Source organism: Halichoeres trimaculatus, unplaced genomic scaffold (genome assembly GCF_033239565.1).
Source record: "Halichoeres trimaculatus isolate MK-OKI-2021-1 unplaced genomic scaffold, fHalTri1.1 fHalTri1_scaffold_21, whole genome shotgun sequence".
Lineage (NCBI taxonomy): Eukaryota > Metazoa > Chordata > Actinopteri > Labriformes > Labridae > Halichoeres > Halichoeres trimaculatus.
In genome coordinates this window covers 17,153,944-17,173,920 of record NW_027437199.1, presented here as the reverse complement: position 1 = coordinate 17,173,920, position 19,977 = coordinate 17,153,944, and the positions used below count along the sequence as shown (strand labels likewise).

At 38.8% G+C, this 19,977-nt stretch overlaps 2 protein-coding genes across 2 annotated transcripts; one reads left to right on the top strand and one right to left on the bottom strand.

Moving 5' to 3' along the window:
• Positions 1 to 1,949: 1,949 nt before the first annotated feature.
• On the bottom strand, positions 1,950 to 7,588 carry LOC141810915 (uncharacterized). Its single transcript, XM_074698779.1, has 8 exons — positions 7,483 to 7,588; positions 7,089 to 7,291; positions 5,347 to 5,457; positions 5,139 to 5,234; positions 4,932 to 5,042; positions 4,657 to 4,777; positions 3,502 to 3,699; positions 1,950 to 3,420 (listed from the first exon to the last, which is right to left on the bottom strand). Exons 1-8 carry the CDS (start codon positions 7,499 to 7,501, stop codon positions 2,405 to 2,407), a joined length of 1,875 nt encoding a protein of 624 aa, XP_074554880.1. The 5' UTR covers positions 7,502 to 7,588; the 3' UTR covers positions 1,950 to 2,404.
• Positions 7,589 to 8,680: 1,092 nt separating this feature from the next.
• On the top strand, positions 8,681 to 14,716 carry tspan33a (tetraspanin 33a). The gene is made up of 8 exons (XM_074698780.1): positions 8,681 to 8,996; positions 10,532 to 10,589; positions 10,682 to 10,809; positions 11,035 to 11,109; positions 13,261 to 13,356; positions 13,473 to 13,601; positions 13,686 to 13,847; positions 13,935 to 14,716. Exons 1-8 carry the CDS (start codon positions 8,895 to 8,897, stop codon positions 14,034 to 14,036), a joined length of 852 nt encoding a protein of 283 aa, XP_074554881.1. The 5' UTR covers positions 8,681 to 8,894; the 3' UTR covers positions 14,037 to 14,716.
• The last annotated feature ends 5,261 nt before the right edge of the window (positions 14,717 to 19,977 follow it).

Genomic DNA, 19,977 nt, shown 5'->3' with positions numbered 1-19,977 from the left:
ACTGTAGCAACAGGTCAGGGAAGCTGTCCCGCAGCACCTCTGCTGCACTCTGTAGTGACTGTGAGGTGGATTTTAAGTATCTCTTATGCCTCAATACAAATTCATTCGAAAAAATCATCCTGGCTTTACCAACAGCTGTAAAAGTGGAGATTAGACCCTTAAAGAGGGGGCATTGTGCTCATTTTGAGCTTTTATACAGTCCTTCTGGAACCCCTCTAGTAGCCTATCATGATTTACAGCAAAATAATAATAATAATAATAATAATAATAATAATAATAATAATAATAATAATAATGAAAACCTCTCTTTTTTTCACAGTGGTGTTTAGAAATCCCTTGTCTCAGCCTGTCTGAAATGCTGCGTTTTACCTACTGTCTCTTTAAGGCTCCCCACTCCACATACCCCCTTCCCTCTGATTGGCCTGTCAGGAGTAAGAGCCATGATCAGACCTTAGTGTTTGAGGTCCAGCCCTACAAGGAGTCATGAACCTGTTTGAAGTAGGGAGGAATGCTGATACTGATCCTGGTTGTGTATCGGTGCCCCTCAAAGCTGGATTGGTATCAGTGGGAAGGGGCCAATCCATGGTGCCGATCCAGGAAACCAGCTTTCCCCCTTTTCTTTTTTTCCTGCGCACTTGGATATTTGATTTGAAATGTTACTTCTGATGCACTTTCTTTGTTTTTTGCTGCATTACCAGTCTACAGGGTATAAAAGTTCAAGACTGAATAGAGTTTCTGTACATTCTGAAGCTTTGTTTTGCTCTTAAATTTTATATTTCACAGTTTGAATATATATTAATTTCAGTTATTCCATGTACTTATTTTTGCCTTTTGCCCAAAACACAACCAGTCTTATCCCACAGTAAAGCATGTAGGTTATTATTTAACACTGGTATCTGTTTGGTATTGGTATGTGAAAAGTCTCATGGTATTTCTAGAACAGTCCATTTTGAGCAGTTTACAGACGGATCCAAGGATTTCTACAACATGTGAATATGTAGCAGTTTGAAACTTTACACATGGAACTCCAACATTGTTACTCTACAACTATGATTAAAACATGGGAAAGCAGAAAACCCCCTCTTTAAACTAAAAAGGAGGGGTTTTCGACAAAGTTGACATGTGTCCTGCCCCTTAACTCATTGCTGCCACTGACGTCTTTAGAGGTCAAATTGATTGCAACCGTTTACTGTGTCTATAGAAGTACACTGCAAAAACTGAAATCTTATAAAGTGTTTTTGTCTTGTTTTTAATAGAAATTTCCTTTTAAGACTCAATATGAGCCAAATTCACCTGATCAATCCAGAAAAATGTCTTGTTTAAAGTTATTTAAAGACAAATATGAGGTCTGAATTGCCCGTAACCAGTATAAAAAAAATCTACCAATGGAACAAGAGAAAAGTTACTTGTATTAAGACATTGTTCTAGTCTCAAGGAAATTTTCAAGCAATTTTTTCTTGTTCCATTGGCAGATTTTTTTACTGGTTACAAGCGATTCAAACCTAATTTTTGTACTCTGATAACTTGAAACAAGACATTTTTCTGGATTGATAAGTTGAAAGTGGCTCATATCGAGTATAATAAGACGATTTTTACTTAAAAAAAGACAAAAACATTTGATAAGATTTCAGTTTTTTGCAGTGTATATAATGTTTTTCCATAGAGGGGGTGAGAGCGGTGTGCTCTTTGGATGAGAGCTCAGCATGGATATGAGGAGAAGATGTGAGATGACAGGCATGGCGAGACGTTGCAAGTCAGAAAAGTTCAGGCAGCTCATGCTCCAACTGAGGGTGTGTCGGGGTAGTTTAGAGAGAAAGAGCAGCTTCATTGTGAGAAAAGACGACGAAGATCACGGAGAGGAAGTAAAAAAAAAAAAGTACATTTGGTCTGTTTTTTTTAATTAAAAACAGGGAGAGAAAAATTAATGAAGGGGGTCCAGTTTTCTTCGGTAGTTTTGGTGTTTATTTAGTCATAGAAAACAATATTATTTGGGTCTTGAAAAATCATTTAAGATGCACTGAAAATGACTGGCAGCCAATGAGTTGATGGTATTGGAATTAGCTAGTGTGACGTGACATGAGGGGTGGCAGTGTTACAAACTCTGTACAATTTTCAGGAAAGAGCTCTTAAAAAATAGGACAAAAAAAAACCACTGTTAGTGTAAACAGGCCCTTATTCTTTCCCTTAAGCCTCCAATTCAGTTCCCACAACCACAGTGGGAACCGATTCTCAAACTGATGTATTTTTCTCGCATCCCCTCATATTTTATCACCTTCTTGCTGAATACCACATTTTAAATCATCCGAGACATCAAGTCTGACGATTTTTCTTTATTTTAAAACATTTCTGAAAGGAACTTGAACAGCAGTATAATAATTTTTCTAACAACACTGAAAGTCTGTCATCACACATCAAGTTTGTGAGTTGCCATGTGTCTTTTCAGATTCCCCTGCTGTGAGAACTCCCTCTCACAGTGGGGACACTTAAACGGTTTGACCCCGTTATGACTGAGCATGTGTCTCTTCAGACAGTTCAGGGTGAGGAAGCGTTTGGGGCACTCAGAGCACAGGTACGGACGCTCCCCTGTGTGAGAGCGGTTGTGAACCATCAGGTGACTCTTGGTGGAGAAGCCTTTCCCGCAGTGCGTGCAGGTGTACGGCAGCTCACCTGTGTGTGAGCGAGTGTGCAGCAGGAGCTCCCCGGATGAAAAGAACGACCTCCCGCATGTCGTGCACAAGTGAGTCTTCTCCCCTTTGTGCACCTGCATGTGTCTCTTGTAACCTGCTTTGCTGAGGCTTTTCCCACAGATGCCACACAGGTTCGACGGTCCTTCGTGCAGGCGTTCGTGCTGCTTCAGCGAGTAGTTGCACAGGAATCCCTTGTTGCACTGGCTGCAGCTGAATATCCTACCTCTCTTGTGGAGTCTCTGGTGCTGGTAGTAACCTGACGAGCTGGTGAATCCTCTCTCACACTGGCTGCAAAAGTGCTTCAAACTGTGGAGTTTTAAGTGAGTCCTGAGTTGATTTGGAAGTTCAAAAATCTTGTTGCATTTTGGACATTTTGTTTCTTCCTCTGTAAAGTTTTTGTTCACGACTCTCCTGCTCAGAAATCTTCTATCCTCCGCTTCCGGCTCCTTCAATCCACTTTGTCCCTTGTTCTCCAAGTTGTCCCTCTTACTCTTCCTCTCCCGCTTTTTTTCAACACCATCTTTCTGTTTCTTTTTTTTCTCTGAGTCACCTCCTTCCTTCTTCTTTCCAGTGTCTTTAGTTTTCTGCTGAGCCCTTGCTCTGTCTTTCACAGAGAGTCTTTTCAGAACAGGAGCTGTTTTGTGGTGTTCGTTCTGGATGTGCTCCTTCACCTTCCTCTTTGTGCGGTGAGTGAATGAACACTGGGAGCAGATGAATAAACGCGCTGGACGACCTGAAAACAGAATTAACACAAGCAGGTTAACAAAATATGAGAAGTCATTATGGAGTTATTCTTCAGCTGCCATTGTCGCACCTGATCCTCTTTTTGGCGACCACTCATCTGCAACAATATCTTGATTGGAGTCTTCCTCTAAATCCTTAAGTGCCAGCGCCTGCTCTCCATCACTATAATCGTCATCCTCATTGTAAGGCTGGATTAACCTCTCCACTGTGGTCTGCACAGGAAGAGCCAGAGTGGACAGGAGGTTATCTTCCTCGATGCTGGAGGGAGCTGTGGTAGAGGAAGATTTAGAGATTTAACACAAAACAGATTTAATATACACTGCCTGGCTAAAAAAAACAAAGTCGCCACCAAAAAAAAAGTCACACACTCTGATATTTCATTGGACCCCCTTTAGCTTTGATTACGGCCACAATCCAGTTTGACCGCTGTCTGTCAGCAATCTGTGAGGCTAACTGGAAAAAAAGCTTCAATTTGCTAGGGAGCATAAAAATTGGACTCTGGGGCAATGGAAGAAGGTCATGTGGTCTGATGAGTCCAGATTGATCCTGTTCTAGAGTGATGTACCATCAGGGTAAGAAGAGAGGCAGATGAAGTGATCACCCATCATGCCTAGTGCCTACTGTCCAAGCCTGTGGGGGCAGTCTATGATCTGGGGTTGCTGCAGTTGGTCAGGTCTAGGTTCAGCAACAGTCTGTGCTCAAAGAATGAGGTCAGCTGACTACCTGAAGATACTGAATGACCAGGTTAGTCCATCAGTGGATGTTTTCTTCCCTGATGGCACGGTCATATTCCAAGATGACAATGCCAGGATTCATCAGGCTCAAACTGTGAAAGAGTGGTTCAGGGAGCATGAGACATCATTTTCACACATGGATTGACCTCCACAGAGTCCAGACCTTAACCCCATTGAGAATCTTTCGGATGTGCTGGAGAAGGCTTTGCTCAGCGGTCAGACTCTACCATCATCAATGAAGATCTTGGTGAAAAATTAATGCAACATTGGATGGAAATGAATCTATGGACATTGCAGAAGCTTATCAAAACAATGCCACAGAGAATGCGTGCCGTAATCAAAGCTAAAGGCAGTCCAACAAAATATTAGTGTGTGACCTTTTTTTTTCGGAGGCGACATTTTTTTTTTTTTGGCCAGGCAGTGTATGCTGGGAAAGAAAGATGTAAGCAGAGAACAGAACTACTTCCTTCAGTGTCTTCTGTTACACCCACCAGAGCTGAGAGTTCCCCTCTGTCTGTGATGACGCAGCAGAGTCTTCACACCAAACGGTTCAGACAGATGCTTCCCAAACTCCTCTGCCGCATACTCTGTGTCAGTAAGCCATGCTGCCGTCTGTGACAAACAGAAGAACAGTCACTAAATCACAAAGACAAAACTATGAAATAAACTGCCCAAAAAATGATCAATCTTTAGAAGACAAACTGTGAAGCCGCATGACCATCGTTAAACCATTTAAACAACGGATAACTTGTGATAAGATTTGTACCTGCTGAAGGTCGGGTATGGGCAGCAGCTGCTCAAGTCTGGACAAGAATTCAGACACCAGCTGCTGCAGTCTTTGGTCATAGTTGAAGCCATAGTTAGTTGGAAAAACCTCCTGCAGAAAGAGTTGAGACCCATTATCCCTCAAAATCAAATCAAAAGTATCTCTCAACTCCCCATATCCATACCCCGCATGATGTAACAGACTTACTCTGAAGAAATAATCCTTTTCATATGGGACGTTCAAAAGGTTCTGCACCAGGTTGGCAAAGTTTGTGTAAGAAATCTTGAGGATATCATCATTTTCCTGTCAGAGTGTGAGCAACATTGAACACACTATGAGTCAGAATATAAAGCACAAGCATTTGAGGACGAATCTAGCAAATGTCGTAAATGTTGAGTTTTCTTGTACAACCCACCATCTCACCAGTGGAGCTCAGCTCAGAGCCACAGGCGTGGATTTTATCCAGGTGGCTCTGGATTGCCTGCAGGTTGGCAATGCCGTCACCACGACACAGCTCCAGGACCAGCTGCAGGAGGACGAAAGAGGCAGGAAACTCAACAGAGCATGACAAGATTCTACACAGTCACAGACTTCAAGGTGAGTTTTCTGTAGACTTGCAAAGCTATCCTACAATAAAACTAGCAAGTTCTTAGTGCTATGGTGCAGACTCTTCAATGCCAAATCATGAACTTTTTATGACTCCACATTAGGCCTGTCACAATAATCAATAAATCAATCAACCGAACGATAAATAAAAATGTCCTCAGTAAGTTTGTCAGCCTCGATAAACTGACACGTGCATGCATGTTTGTTTTCCTCCTCTCTTTCGACCAAAGAGGCTGAATGAGAAGATGGCTCACTACGTCCTAACATCGGGGTGCATAGGTTCTATAGCGGATTTAGGGGATTTATAGCCGAGTGAGCATCTGTGAAAAATGCGATCTTTGGGGTGAAGATGGGGCTGCTCGCTCGTACACACGGAGAGAGCTGAAGCGAGCGTCCTGAGGAGTAAGGAGGAAACACACGCTAATATGAGTGATGACACGAAAGATACGGTTCCTAAGCCGCCTGCCACAGTCCCACTGTGGGAATGTTTTGTTTTTTATCAGAATGAACAAAGTGTGAGCTCATGAACACCAACGAGCTGATACGTCGCATTTGTTTGAAAATAGTGGCGACAAAGAAGAAGAAGGGGAGGTGCAGCAGAGCCTTGTTCTTTGACAATCCGCTCTAACTGAGGCTTTTGGTCGGCAAAGTAAATAGAAATAAAAGCGCCAAATGGTGGGCGCTCAAAGACAGATACATTGCCAAAGAAATGCAGCCCTTCAATCGGTTGAAAGCCAGAAATGTTCAAAATGTTTGACAGACAGTACGGATTGACTGGGAAAAAGTACATGTTACAAACAATTCAAGAACTGTATAAACTCCCTTTTATTTAGGTTATAGTTTCTATTGTTGTTGTTGTTTTTTTTGGAGTTTTGTTTTTTCTTTAGAGACAGGGTCTTTGTTTTATTGTTTTTGATTAGTATTAATTATTTTCATTGACATGCATTTTTTCTAAAAGAGAGTCCATTTCATTTTCATTGTATTTTTTTTCTCTTTCTTGTTTGTTAAATTTATTATATATTTTGTTTAATTTATTTTATTTAAAAGATCCTGACCTTTTAATTACAGTTAAATACTCTTAAGAAATTAAAGTTTCTTGCTTTTGATATGGTGTACTCACTTTATTATCCCATTGGACTACAGCTTAGATCAAAATAAGGGCCAATATTCTTATATAGATATATCAAATCAAGTTTGTACAAAACACCTACATGCAAAACGAAGTCACTAAACATTTTGGGCGTTTTAGACACTTTATTGTAACCATTTATTTCACTGTACTGCACTCACTACTTGCAGGAAATTTCGTATTTCTCAAACCAACATTTAATGCCCCGATAGTGTGTCAAAATTAAATTTGTATCATCTCAAACACTCACAGGCTGCATGCCTTAGACAGGTCATTGATTAGACTTTGGAGAGGAGATTGAATGTGGTAAAAAATTGAAGAAGTGTAATAGTTACAACTAACAAAACACCCTGAGATTCTCCGTTACTGAAATACATTATTCACCTCAATTATATAAGTAATAAGGAACAAATTGTCCTCACCCGTGCTCTCAGGCCCAGGATGAGCTGAGCTCTCTGACTGGGGCTCAGCAGCTCTGGGACCATCTCTGTGGCTAAAGTGATGAAGTCCACCAGCTTATCATACTGCATCACATTAAGATGCTGGATTATTTGCCACATAAACGCAGATATTAGTCTCACTGGGGGGACGAGGAGGTTCAAAGAGGCTGGAGGGAGAGAGGAGCCTGCAAGGAACAAGAATAGAAATGTTTTTAAAGGAGAATTTGTAGATTGAAAGAAATGTTTACATGCTATGGGACTACAGATGCTTATTAAGCTAACATTGGCTGTATAACTACAAAACTGACTTTACTGTTGGATAAACTCGCGGGCTGTGTTCACTAACAGATAGCTGCGTATATATAACTTCTCGTACCTTGGTTTTTCCACGCCATTTCATGCTCCAAAAGACAACCGAGTTATGAATTAAAAACTACTTCATGTGAAGAGCAGACCAGGGCAATAAACGTATTACTTCCGGGTGATACCGGATGTTTAGCAAAATTATTCGATTGATTTCGAAATAAAAGCGTCCGTTTTGTGTTTTTGTCCTTCATGCATTGCTTATTTCAGACATCATCAGTAATCGCACACACTAATGTTTTCGATTCAATTTTATGCAGATACGGCATTCACAGCGTGGCTCTAAAACAGTGTTATTCTTACTGATTCTTACTTCCTGTCCCTGTCGTGCCCACAGACTGTATTCTTTAGATCTTATTTTTTGTAGGACTAACAACAAAAAAGTAAAATGTAATTTAAAATGAATTAATTAATTAATGAACGAATGAATGAATACATAAAATTGTGTATATATATATCTATATATATGTATATATATGTATATATATATATATGTATATATATATATATATATATATATATATATATATATATATATATATATATATGTTTATATATATATATATATATATATATATATATATATATATATATATATATATATATATATATATATATATATATATATATATATATATATATATATATATATATATATATATATATATATATATGAAATAATGATAATAATAATAATAATAATAATAATTAAAAAAAATCTTAGTCCCGTTTTAACTATTTGAACTCTCACTCTGCAGTTTCCCCCCAGATTAGGATACAACATTGCTGTGTTTGAAAAACTAAATTTGAATTAGATGGAGTTTGGTGTGCCGTTCTGCATTTCCGGTCGATTTTAGGAGAAAAAAAATGCGTTTTTTTCTGTTTTTTTTTTTTTGTTTGTTTGTTTTTTTGTTTTTTTTGTTTTGATTATTTTTTTTATTTTCTATACTGACATGTTTTATTCATGGGCAGACCTATGGGAGATTTTTTTTCTACATCTTAAGTGATAGGCTATTGCAGAAAAAATTCATCCTGTTTTTTTCTGCGTGTAGCCTTTGTGTCGATAAGCGAAGTCGGAAAATGAACCAGATATCTTTATATTTCTGTTAGTTAAGGGAATATAACCAGTTTTATTATGCAGTCTGTTTTTCTGGTTTACTTGTTGTCACACCTACAGGAGACCCTGCGGCCACAGGTAGTATGATCAGCGGTGGACGTAAGACGCACACATACACACATATACAGAGCAGTATACACGCCCAGTCTCGGCTGTCCACACAGCGCTGGTTTCAGCTTCTATTCACTGTTGTTGTGTGTGTCGACACACGCATTAGACAAAACATGAACAGCATGCTGTTGAGTCTAGCTCTGACATCTTAAAGTCTTAAAAGTCAAACTTGGATAACACGCTCGGAAATTGACGCTATGGGTCGAAGACGCAGAGGCACACCTGGAGCTGACGAGGACTACTCATTTGTTAGTCCAATCGTCAAATACCTCCTGTTCCTGTTTAATTTTATATTTTGGGTGAGTGTTTCTCAAACTGTTCAACTTAATTCAGAGTCCTTTTTTATATATCTACTCTTAATACCAAACAACACATCTGTCAATAACAAAGAAAGAGATTTAGGAAAGTTGAGAGCCCTCATCTCTGTTCGACTCAGATGATCATTAACTTCAGTGTTTTAGAGAAAGTGAAATATTTTCCAGGGGAGAGAAGAGGGGAAGTTTATAAACAGAGCTGACACACACATATACACACACATTTACACACACACACACTAACATCAGGTGTTTGCTGCTCTGATATAACACGAGTTTCTCTTTCTTTTGCAAACCAGGAATGTTTGATCAGATTTAGAGCTCAGAACTGGTTTTCCTCTATTCAAGAACAACACTTGAAGTCCTCACATCAGTTTACAAAAGTAATGTTATTACTTATGTAATGACACACTCAGTTAAAATAAACTGTACATAGTTGTAATATTTTATTATATGGAGTTGTTGTTTTTTTTCCACAATAAAATGATGAATTAGCAGAGCTTTAGATTTCCTTGGTGTATTATTCAGTTAGAACTCAGCCTACCAAAGTTCACATCATTGCCTTTCAGTGTCAGGGTCTCAGAGACCGAAACATAAGCAGATTTGTCCCCCTCAGCATTTTCAAGCAGATCTGTTGTTGCAGATTAGACTTGCTGGGATTTGGTGCAGCATGAGGAGACTTTGTTGCTTCTGGCTGAGAAACTATATCAGAAACAGAGAACTTAAAACAAAAGCAGTATGATTGTGTTTGAGCTGCTGACATGACTTCTGGCCGTGTTGGAACAGGATAAGACTGCGTAAACTTGAAGCTCCTCTATGTGGAATGTGTTGTTACCATTTCTGTTGCCTCTGGCTATGACAGGCCGTCTGTAGGACACACCAACAAATTACTGCAAAGTGCATGCTTCCTTTCTCGTCTGGGATGCTTATCTTTTGGAGTTACACAGAAACAAAATTGCAAAAGAAGAGCAGCATGTTTGCTCAGGTGTTATCTGGTGTTTTCACTGTGAAACAAAACCTTTTACAAAAGGAGGCAGACAATTCCAGCTTTGCCCTCCCGCCCCTGAGAAGGTGCATGAAATGGATCCATTAGATTCAGGGTGGGAAAAGAGTTTCAGAGTGCTCCCTTTTATTCTACCTGCACTGAGAGTGGAGCGCTGAGTGAAAGGGTCTTTATTTCTTTTAAAGGGGAAGGCACAGGTCGCTGCCAGGTTGATTAAGTCAAATGGAGGGAAAGTGGATCCTAATGGAAATGCCCAGCTCCTCGTCTTTAACATTGACTCTACTTTGATAATTTAGCTTCAGAATAAGGAATAATAATGTGATTCTAGCTTTAACTGTCTACTCAGCCTTGACATGACTCATATTTAGCTGATTTCTGAGCATGGGCCACTCCCAGGACAAGTTTGAACACAGAAAGTCTCTTTTATCATTGTGGTTTGGGGTTTCTCCATTATTACAGCTCATTTATTATAATTTAGAAGATGTTGTGTCACCTTTTCTTGGTATGCTCTCCACAGATAATCGCCCTAGTGATGGTGTCCATAGGGGTGTACGCCCGCGTGATGAAACATGCAGGTAGAGAGCCGTCACAGGCCTTTTTATGCTTTCACACTCCAAAGTGATAAGGTTTGAAGTACACTTTGACCCTCTTCTCTCCTCCCCCTCAGAGGCGGCTCTAGCGTGTCTCGCAGTGGACCCCGCTATGATGCTGATGGTGGTGGGAATCCTCATGTTCATCATCACCTTCTGTGGCTGTGTGGGCTCTCTGCGAGAAAACATCTGCCTCCTGCAGACAGTAAGTCAGGAGATATTTGACACCAGGAGTGTCCTGATGATAATGATAGCAGTAAAACTTTAGTTTAACTTCAGTCATTGTGAAGTTACTGCTTATATTCTCTGAGTTGTGGAGATAACAGCAACACAACTCAGGATATGAGACTCATCCTTCACTCATAGTTAACCAGACAGACTCATAGTTAGTCAAGTGTTGTAATCAATGTATCTCTCTTTCTTCCTACAGTTCTGTGTTTCTCTGACTGTGCTCTTCATGCTCCAGCTGGTTGCAGGGATCTTGGGCTTTGTCTTCTCTGATCGGGTAAAAATACAAAAGACATATTTAAGAGTCAAGAGTTTATTTTCAAGGGTACAGTAAAGCAACGTGTTTCCTTGTACGATAAAAGTCTTTCTTTGCTGTCCACAATGAATGCCAACAATAAAATATCAAAACTATCCAAAGAAAAAGGGAAAAAAAAGAGAAATAATTATAACAATATTTAAAGTCATAAAAAGGTCAAATAAATAAATAAATAAAATAAAATGAAATAAAAATAAATAAGGCAATTGAAGGAAGTGCAAATAGAATTTTAAACTGTACAAAAATGAATGCAATATGTGCAAACTAGCATGAGGTAGTCTCTGGTTGTGGGTGGAGTCTGTGGGGATGGAGGCAGCTCTCCCAAGGACTCTATGGTGACAGATGATCTGCGAAGGGGGAGTGATTCTAAAACTAGGGGTGCATTTCATGTCCATGGTGTAAACTTATTAATTCGACTTAGTATTTATTTCAAAAAATGACTAATTTTACAGAGTCATTTGGGTAATATAAATAACTTTAATTTAACACAGAAAGTGAACAGGTTTCATAATTTATTAAGCTTATAATGCTAATCATGTTTTGGAATTTGCTGTTTTTGTGCTGTCTGATTTCTCAAAATTAATACTAGAATACATGTTTATGAATATTATTTTTAGTATTATTCGTTTAAAATAATCACTAAAACATGAAAAGGGGTGTTTTGGAAAATATTTTAATAATCAATATGGATAAAATAATTCAGTTGGTGTGTGTCTAAGAAATCTGCCTCAACCGTGAAAAATTATAAATCAGCAATGATTTGCTCCAAAGTCGCATGACTTAGATCAGCTGAAGTCCCATCCTTTTTGGTGGGAACCATGAAGAAAGTATTGCATATTTTAACTCCTCCTCATCAATATTTCATCAAAATGATTGTCTGTACATGGGGCGCATTAATTGTTCATTAACTGTGTTACCAACATTTTCTGGCGTTCTTACTATAAATGAAAAAAAAAACTGAAGAAAACATGCAGAAATATGAGTTAATGGAGGTCAAGTGGTGCCGTGTTGAAGGTCTGCAGTTAGCTCAAGAGCCAGAAAAGGAGAAAATGTCAACTGTGTAACCATCATAAAATGTAATGTTGTAGAGACAGGTTTTTCCTGTCAACCGTGTAACATGTGACTTTTGTGCCTTAATTTTAAACATTTTGTCTAAACTGTGATATAAATGATGAGGGACATTTCTAGGGAGTGTAGTCTGACATAGAAATGTTGAATAACTCTAAATTCAGTAAACTATGGATTTACGGTGAAAAAATTGTCACAACTTTTGTCCATAATACAGTTGACAAAGTTATGTTCCAAATTTTTTATTGTTATTTAAATTTTTAAAAATTCATTACAGCTTAAGCTTGCCAAGTAATGAATTAAGTGGATTCCAGGTGTATCATTTGCAATCAAATAGAATATGAAAGAAAAAAGCACATTTTCTTTTTTCACTTTTTGTATACCTGAAATGTTTCCCTAATTATAGAATCACTCTGGTAGTGAAGTCTCAGTGATCCTGTCAGCGGTCTGTACCACTGTCTGCAGGCGTCTGGTCCATAGCAGTAATGCCGTTGTACCACACAGTGATGCACCTGGTCAAGATGCTGAAGATCTTTACTAAACTCCCTCAGCCTCCTCAGGACACATAGCTGCTGTTGTGCCCAAAGTTTTTATCAGATGAATATGTTAGTCCTTTTTCTGATTATGCAGATTGATGAAACACTGCCCTCTCCTGGACTCTGCTTGTAACTACAGTGAATTTTGAACAAACTTCCAAGCAGCAACAACTAATGTCTCATTAAATAATAAATCTTTCTTGTAGGATTTACTTACTCATTGAATCTTTTTTTAAATCCATAATGTGGGCATTTTCCTCTTTATGCTAAAAACTTTGGGGTCAGGAACAGTTTTTACATTTAGGAGAAACACTGATCCTGGATGCTCTAACAACATTTAAAGACGTTTTCGCTCAATGATCATACTCTATAACTAATTTGCTTTCACTCATGAAAAACTAAACAAATAAATATTTTGTTTTGAAATCTGAAAAGAAATATCTTGAACTCTGCGTATTTCTGCTTTGTACATATTCTGTAATGCTCCTTTGTATCTTCTTCTGCTAAGGCTCGGGATCAGGTGACGCGTATGATCAATAATTCTATCGTCAACTACAGAAATGACCTTGATCTCCAAAACCTGATCGACTTTGGCCAGAAAGAGGTAAAAGACTTTGCTCTGAATGTCTTTTCACATCCCAAATAGTTTGACACTGACACATTTTAGTTCCATGAAGGCATAAATTTGTTGTTTTCCTCTAAATGTGTCTGTGTGTTCAGTTTGGCTGCTGTGGCGCTCTGTCGTACTTGGACTGGTCTCAGAACATGTACTTCAAATGTGAAGAAAGCAACCCCAGCAGAGAGCGCTGCTCTGTCCCCTTCTCCTGCTGCCTCATAACTAAAGAGAAGGTCTCCTTCTTCATGGTCTCTGCTTTTGTTTTTGTTCTGATTCATTCGTCTGTTCGTGTTTTAACCGTTTGTTTCCTCGACCAGGTGGTTATAAACACGATGTGTGGTCAGGGCATGCAGGAGCTAGAATTTGTCCAGGCTGCAGATCACATCTACACCAACGGCTGCATAGACAAACTGGTGAACTGGATCCACAGTAACATGTTTTTACTGGGAGGCATAGCACTCGGGCTGGCTATACCACAGGTCAGTCAGAGTCTGCACCGTACACATCGACACCCACTCGCCTTCACACACTGTAACTTCTCTGTTTGTGTGTTTTATTTCCTGTAGCTCGTCGGCATCCTCTTGTCTCAGATTTTAATCAACCAGATCAAAGACCAGATCGAGCTCCAGAACTACCAGGTCAAGCACCGCAACGACCCCTGGAGCTGACCAAAGCTGGATGACAGCAGGATTTGGTAGAAAGTGTGGATTGTGAGGTTAACTTCTGTCATGTATTCTCCAACAGGGAATTCAGCATCATTAGTTTTTGGACTTTTTGGACACAAGATTCAGCAAAGGGACAAACCTATGATGTTCTTTCAAATCCTAGGCCTGTAAGAAGCCTGCATTGGGAATCAGAGTCAAAGCAACAAATGGAGAAAAACACACTCTGTCTCCCCCTATTGGACAGACACAAGCTTGAGTTTACCAAACACTGTTGGTATCATGTCATCAAATCCTTCTTTTTATAATGAATATCATTTCCAGCAGGAGGAAATTCAGTGTCAAAGGGTTAATTTTGTTTGTTGCAGACATTTTTCTGAGTGAAAAGGTTTTATAGTTTTTGAACTTTTTATTTTATTTTATTTTTTTTAGACTTTTACATTGAAACAATTCAGGCAGAATGTCTCATGCATGCTCCACAATGCTACTTCAGCATCTTTGAGTTCTCTCTGTGTACTTTTGTTTACTTTTATGTACTTTTACATTTCGGTCAACGGTTTCAAATACAACACCAATTCACAAAAAGTTGAGATAGTGTGTTAAATATTAATTAAAACACATTTTGCTGGTTTTAAAATTTGAAAACCCTACATATAATTAAATTGAATGCAAAGATATTGTATCAAAAATTGAAACTGGAAAAAATAGCTACTACTTTATGAAATATAAATGCAGCTTTTCTAATTCTAACCTTGGCAGCACTTTCCAAAGCTGCAGGGCCAAGGACAAATTGCAATATGCTAAGTGACATGACCTGGTATTATCAGGAAACTTCAGACGGGATGATTTGCTCTAAATAAGAGGGTCACCAGTAAAAAAAATTCTGTAGAAAATTTTTGAAATCTGGAAAAATCAAAATCGAAAGGTGACAGAGCCAAAGTTAAACCTGAACATGAACTTCAGGCTCACAGGCAAAAATGGATGAAAACATGATTTGACTCTGTAGTGCAGTGGTTCCCAACCTTTTCGAACTCAGGGTCCACTTTTAAGTCTCAAAGATTTTCGCCGCCCACCTCTGATCCAATAAATATGGAGGCCACGTTTCAGAGAACTTTTTTTTTTTTAGTGCAGAATGAACAAAAAGGACAAATACTGAATACTGAAAGACAGTCCTGATGTAAATAGCAGATAAGAGTTCCTATCTCTCATTTGCTTGTCACATACCTAAAACTTAAAGGAAAAACAAAATAAAATAATGAAACTAATATTTGAACATTTCTATAAAACTACACCCCCCCCCCCCCCCCCCCCCCAAAAAAAAAATATATATATATATATATATATATATATATATATATATATATATATATATATATATATATATATATATATATATATATATATATATATATATATATTATAAAAAATACAAATAAAAAATGAATTAATTAAATAAATAATAAAATAAAATAAAAATGATTTTGAGGCCCACTTGGAATACCTCTGTGGCCCACTAGGGGGTTGCAGTCCACAGGTTGGGAATCACTGCTGTAGTGGAAATCGCAGCATATGATCAGAACGATATAAAATCCATTGTCTTTGGTTACAGCATTTACAAATGTAAACTGTACTATGCAACAAGGACTCTATTCATAAACGTAATTAGATTCAGTCGTGTCAGAAACTTTTCTTGAGCTAAGCTGGTAGAAAAGTCAGTATCATGTCACAATTTTCCTTTTTTTTTTTTTTTTTTTTTTTTTATGAAATCCTGGATTTTGTTGCTTTCCCTTTTCCAAAAGGGACGGGGCACACAGCGTGTTATCAGTGCACAGTTCATAAGTCAGAGCAGCACCTGTGATGGTGTGGGTAACTAATATCCACAAAGCTGCAAACAACACATTCAGGTTTTGTAGCAACATTAGCTGCCAATGAAACACTTCCTCATTTAGACCCATTTTAGACAAACACCATACATAAACTGATACAAAGCAAATACATAAATGCCCCAAAATGTTTGGTGCGTACTGTCCTGTACGAAGCAGGAAGGAAACATTTTACCACACAAACTCCAAACAGTGGTTTATAATTATTTACAGAGTGCTTTAAAAAGAATAATAAACAATTTAAAATAGCATATATTTTATTATAATGTTGTCTTCACACTATTCTTCATTACTGAAAGTTTAAATAGTTTGCAGAATTCTGTTCAAATTCACTTTTTTACTCAGTATCCCAGATTTTGGTGTTGCCTTCTTTCACAAACCAAACTGTTATCCATCAGCACAATAAACATTTCTTTTTTAAAACTTTGTATGAAACCATTTCATGTTTGAATTAGATGTTGAGATTAAATCTGAGCAAAAGGTTTGACTCTACATAATGACACTGGCCACACTGAGCTGATGATAATTTTTAACCAATCGACAAAAGGAGCGGGGAATTCCCGCTTCACCACAGAAGAAAACAGTTGTGTGAGGGCCTGAGGTTCTGCTCTGTCTTTTTCTTATTGTGGTCAAGTTTGTGACCAGTGAGTAAGCAGACAGTGGTTGAGTTTCACTTACTGAGGAAAAACAAGGCTCAGAGAAGGTTTGGCTGTAGTGTGTCTGCATTTGTTAAGCATCTCTGATTGTAAACTTACATATCAATGATTTGGTAAAATCCTCAAGGCTCTTTCAAGTTGGCATGTGGTCTGAAACATCTCTATTCTTCAACAGTATATGTATCTGTGAAGCAGTATAAACCAACACAGCCTCTCATCTCCTCCCAGTTTCTCCTCCCGGCAAATGAAATCCTGAGTTATGAGACATTCCCGCCTGTAACCTGATGCCTGTAATCTTTGGGAGCAGAAACAGTCCTGCATGTTGAGCAGCCTTTGACGCAGGTCCACAATCTAAACATGACATTTGTGTGTTAGTTTAAAGCTGCAGTAACACAAACCTAACTGGGATTTTCCCCTTAGCACATCACAAATCTGCGGGGTCACCATGAGATGACACAAAGGAGTGACAACGTTTCAATAATTTCTGAGCTCTGACGTGGCGAATTATTGTAAATACAATGAAAATGTGACAGTTGTGGCAGCAGCAGCTTCTGGCTGTGTATGTTTGGTGTGTGTGGCTTAGTGAGAGTGATTGTGTGTATGTGTGTGTTGGCCCATGCTCCCCGCTCTGTGTGTGGTCCCTGGTTTCTGCCTCTGACTCACTAAGGCAGCCATGTTGCTGTAGTTTTCAAGGAGGCCTAGCCTGGTGCACACACACACACACACACACACACACACACACACACACACACACACACATATTAACACACACAGAGGAGGAGCAGAGTTAACCCAGATTTACTCTCGGAGCAGCAGGGAGAAACAAAGCATCTGCAGCCATGCAAATACCACAAGTGCACTGTCTAATTAATGCGATAACAACAGCAGCAAGGAGGAGATTTCACCAGTTACAAGTTTGGTTAAACGGTAAGCCTGGAAATTCAGAATAAACTTCACTGGATCAACAGAAAACAGCTCTGTTTTTGTTTCCTGCATTTTATTTTTGGCTGTGTTGGGATCCCTGCACCCCTCTCAACCACCAGAGGAAGTCTGGTCCATTATGGATGTCCCAGAGGAACTGATTACAGATAGGAGGTATTAGCTGTCCCCTCCCTCCACAAACACACACACACACACTTGGGCACAGCACTGACCATGCAACAAACATATCGGAATCAAAATGAGCTTCATAACAAATGATCATATACGTTAAAAAATAATGTTGCTTTTCTTCCAGGGGCGTGTCCAGAAGATTGATCGCTGCTGGCACAGCCACCTTTGAAATCTCTTCGGCCACCCCTTACCAGTGACACCTTTTTTCCACGAAAAAAAACTTTTATTTCATTTTATTTTATTATTTTTTTACAGTCTGTGCTTGTGTTCATAACAGAGAGACTTAAACTCACTTTGCAGCCAGCAGACACTCAGGAAGGCTGCGAATATTTTAGCCTCTTCAACGACTTCTGCTTGTTGCCTTCACAGCGCCGGTTTGTTTTACCTGCTTGTAAAACAAATTGTTACTCAAAGTCGTTCATCCCCTCTGCAATCAGATAACTGAACACTCCTTAATGATTTTTTTTATCTTGATGCTGCATATCTTTTATTGATCTTTTATCTAATTTATTTATTGAAACTTTGTATTCAGTCTGACGACTTTAAATTGTGCCCAGTGTCATAATCTCCTTTAGTCTCATTTATGTTCTTAACTTTCAACTCCTTGTGTAGTTATTGTTGCTGCTGTATGTTAACTCGTCTTTGTTTGTGTTTGTGTTTCTGTGGTGTAAGAGCTGCTCCACACAAACTGCCCCATGTGGGATTAATAAAGTTGCCTGAATCTGAATCACGAGGCCCATATCGGTGATGCCAAATTCGACCAATATTAGTTTGAGGTTGGATAGGGAAAAAAAAGGCCAAACTACACCGCCTGGCCAAAAACAAAGTCGCCACCAGAAAAAAAAAATCACACATTCAAATATTTTGTTGGACTGCTTTTAGCTTTGTTTACAGCATGCATTCTCTGTGGCATTGCTTCGATAAGCTTCTGCAATGTCACAATAATTATTTCCATCCAGTGTTGCATTAGTTTTTCACCAAGATCTTCCATGATGATGGTAGAGTCTGACCGCTGTCAGTCAGCAATCAGTGAGGCTAACGGAGAAAAAAGGCTTCAATTTGCTAGGGAGCATAAAGACTGAAGGTCATGTGGTCTGTGAGTCCAGATTGACCCTGTTCCAGAGTGATGGGCCATCAGGGTAAGAAGAGAGGCAGATGAAGTGATCACCCATCATGCCTAGTGCCTACTGTCCAAGCCTGTGGGGGCAGTGCTATGATCTGGGGTTGCTGCAGTTGGTCAGGTCTAGGTTTATCAACAGTCTGTGCTCAAAGAATGAGGTCAGCTGACTACATGAAGACACTGAATGACCAGGTTATTCCATCAATGGGTTTTTATTCCCTGATGGTACGGCCATATTCCAAGATGACAATGCCAGGATTCATCGGGTTCAAATTGTAAAGAGTGGTTCAGCAAGAGACATCATTTTCACACATGGATTGGCCCCCACAGAGTCCAGACCTTAACCCCATTGAGGATCTTTGGGATGTGCTGGAGAAGGCTTTGCTCAGTGGTCAGACTCTACCATCATCGATGAACATCTTGGTGAAAAATTACTGCAACACTGGATGGAAATAAATCTGGTGACATTGCAGAAGCTTATCAAAACAATGTCACAGCGAATGTGTGCTGTAATCAAAGACAATCCAACAAAATATTAAAGCGTTACCTTTTCTTTTGGTAGCAACTTTATTTTGGCCACACACTGCAAGGTTAACAACTTTGAAAAATAAATAATTAAAAACCAGTAACTTCAAATATAAATCTGCTTCTTTGACTTGGTGCACAAATGGTGTTTAATGAGCACAGATTTGTAACAACAACCCAAATATGTAATAAGTTATTACATTGTAAGCGAAGAGTTAGAACGTTTTGAGCTCAGTATCCTGTTACAGTTAGTTAGTAACAACATTTCAGGGTTTTTTTTAAGACGTTTCCGGTTGTTGTTACCTATCTGGCCCAAACAAGCCTCAAGCAGAGACTTGTTTTTGGCACTTCCACATTGGCTTGATTTTTTTTTTTTATTATTTATTTGTTTTTAATTTAATTTTATTAATTTTTTGACCAGATGGGCACTTTAAAGATGCACTTCATGCCACCCCTAAAGCCTAAGAGAGGCCTGTCTGGTCACAAAAAAGTTTGGACATGGAGTTATCTTTGGGGCAATAGCCACATTGTACACAGTAGATAATAAATAATGAATAATTAATAATACTAATCTATATTTCTATAAATCTGTTGTGTTGTAACAATTGCCTCTCCATATTGTTATAATAATGCTTCACTAGGTTGAAAGA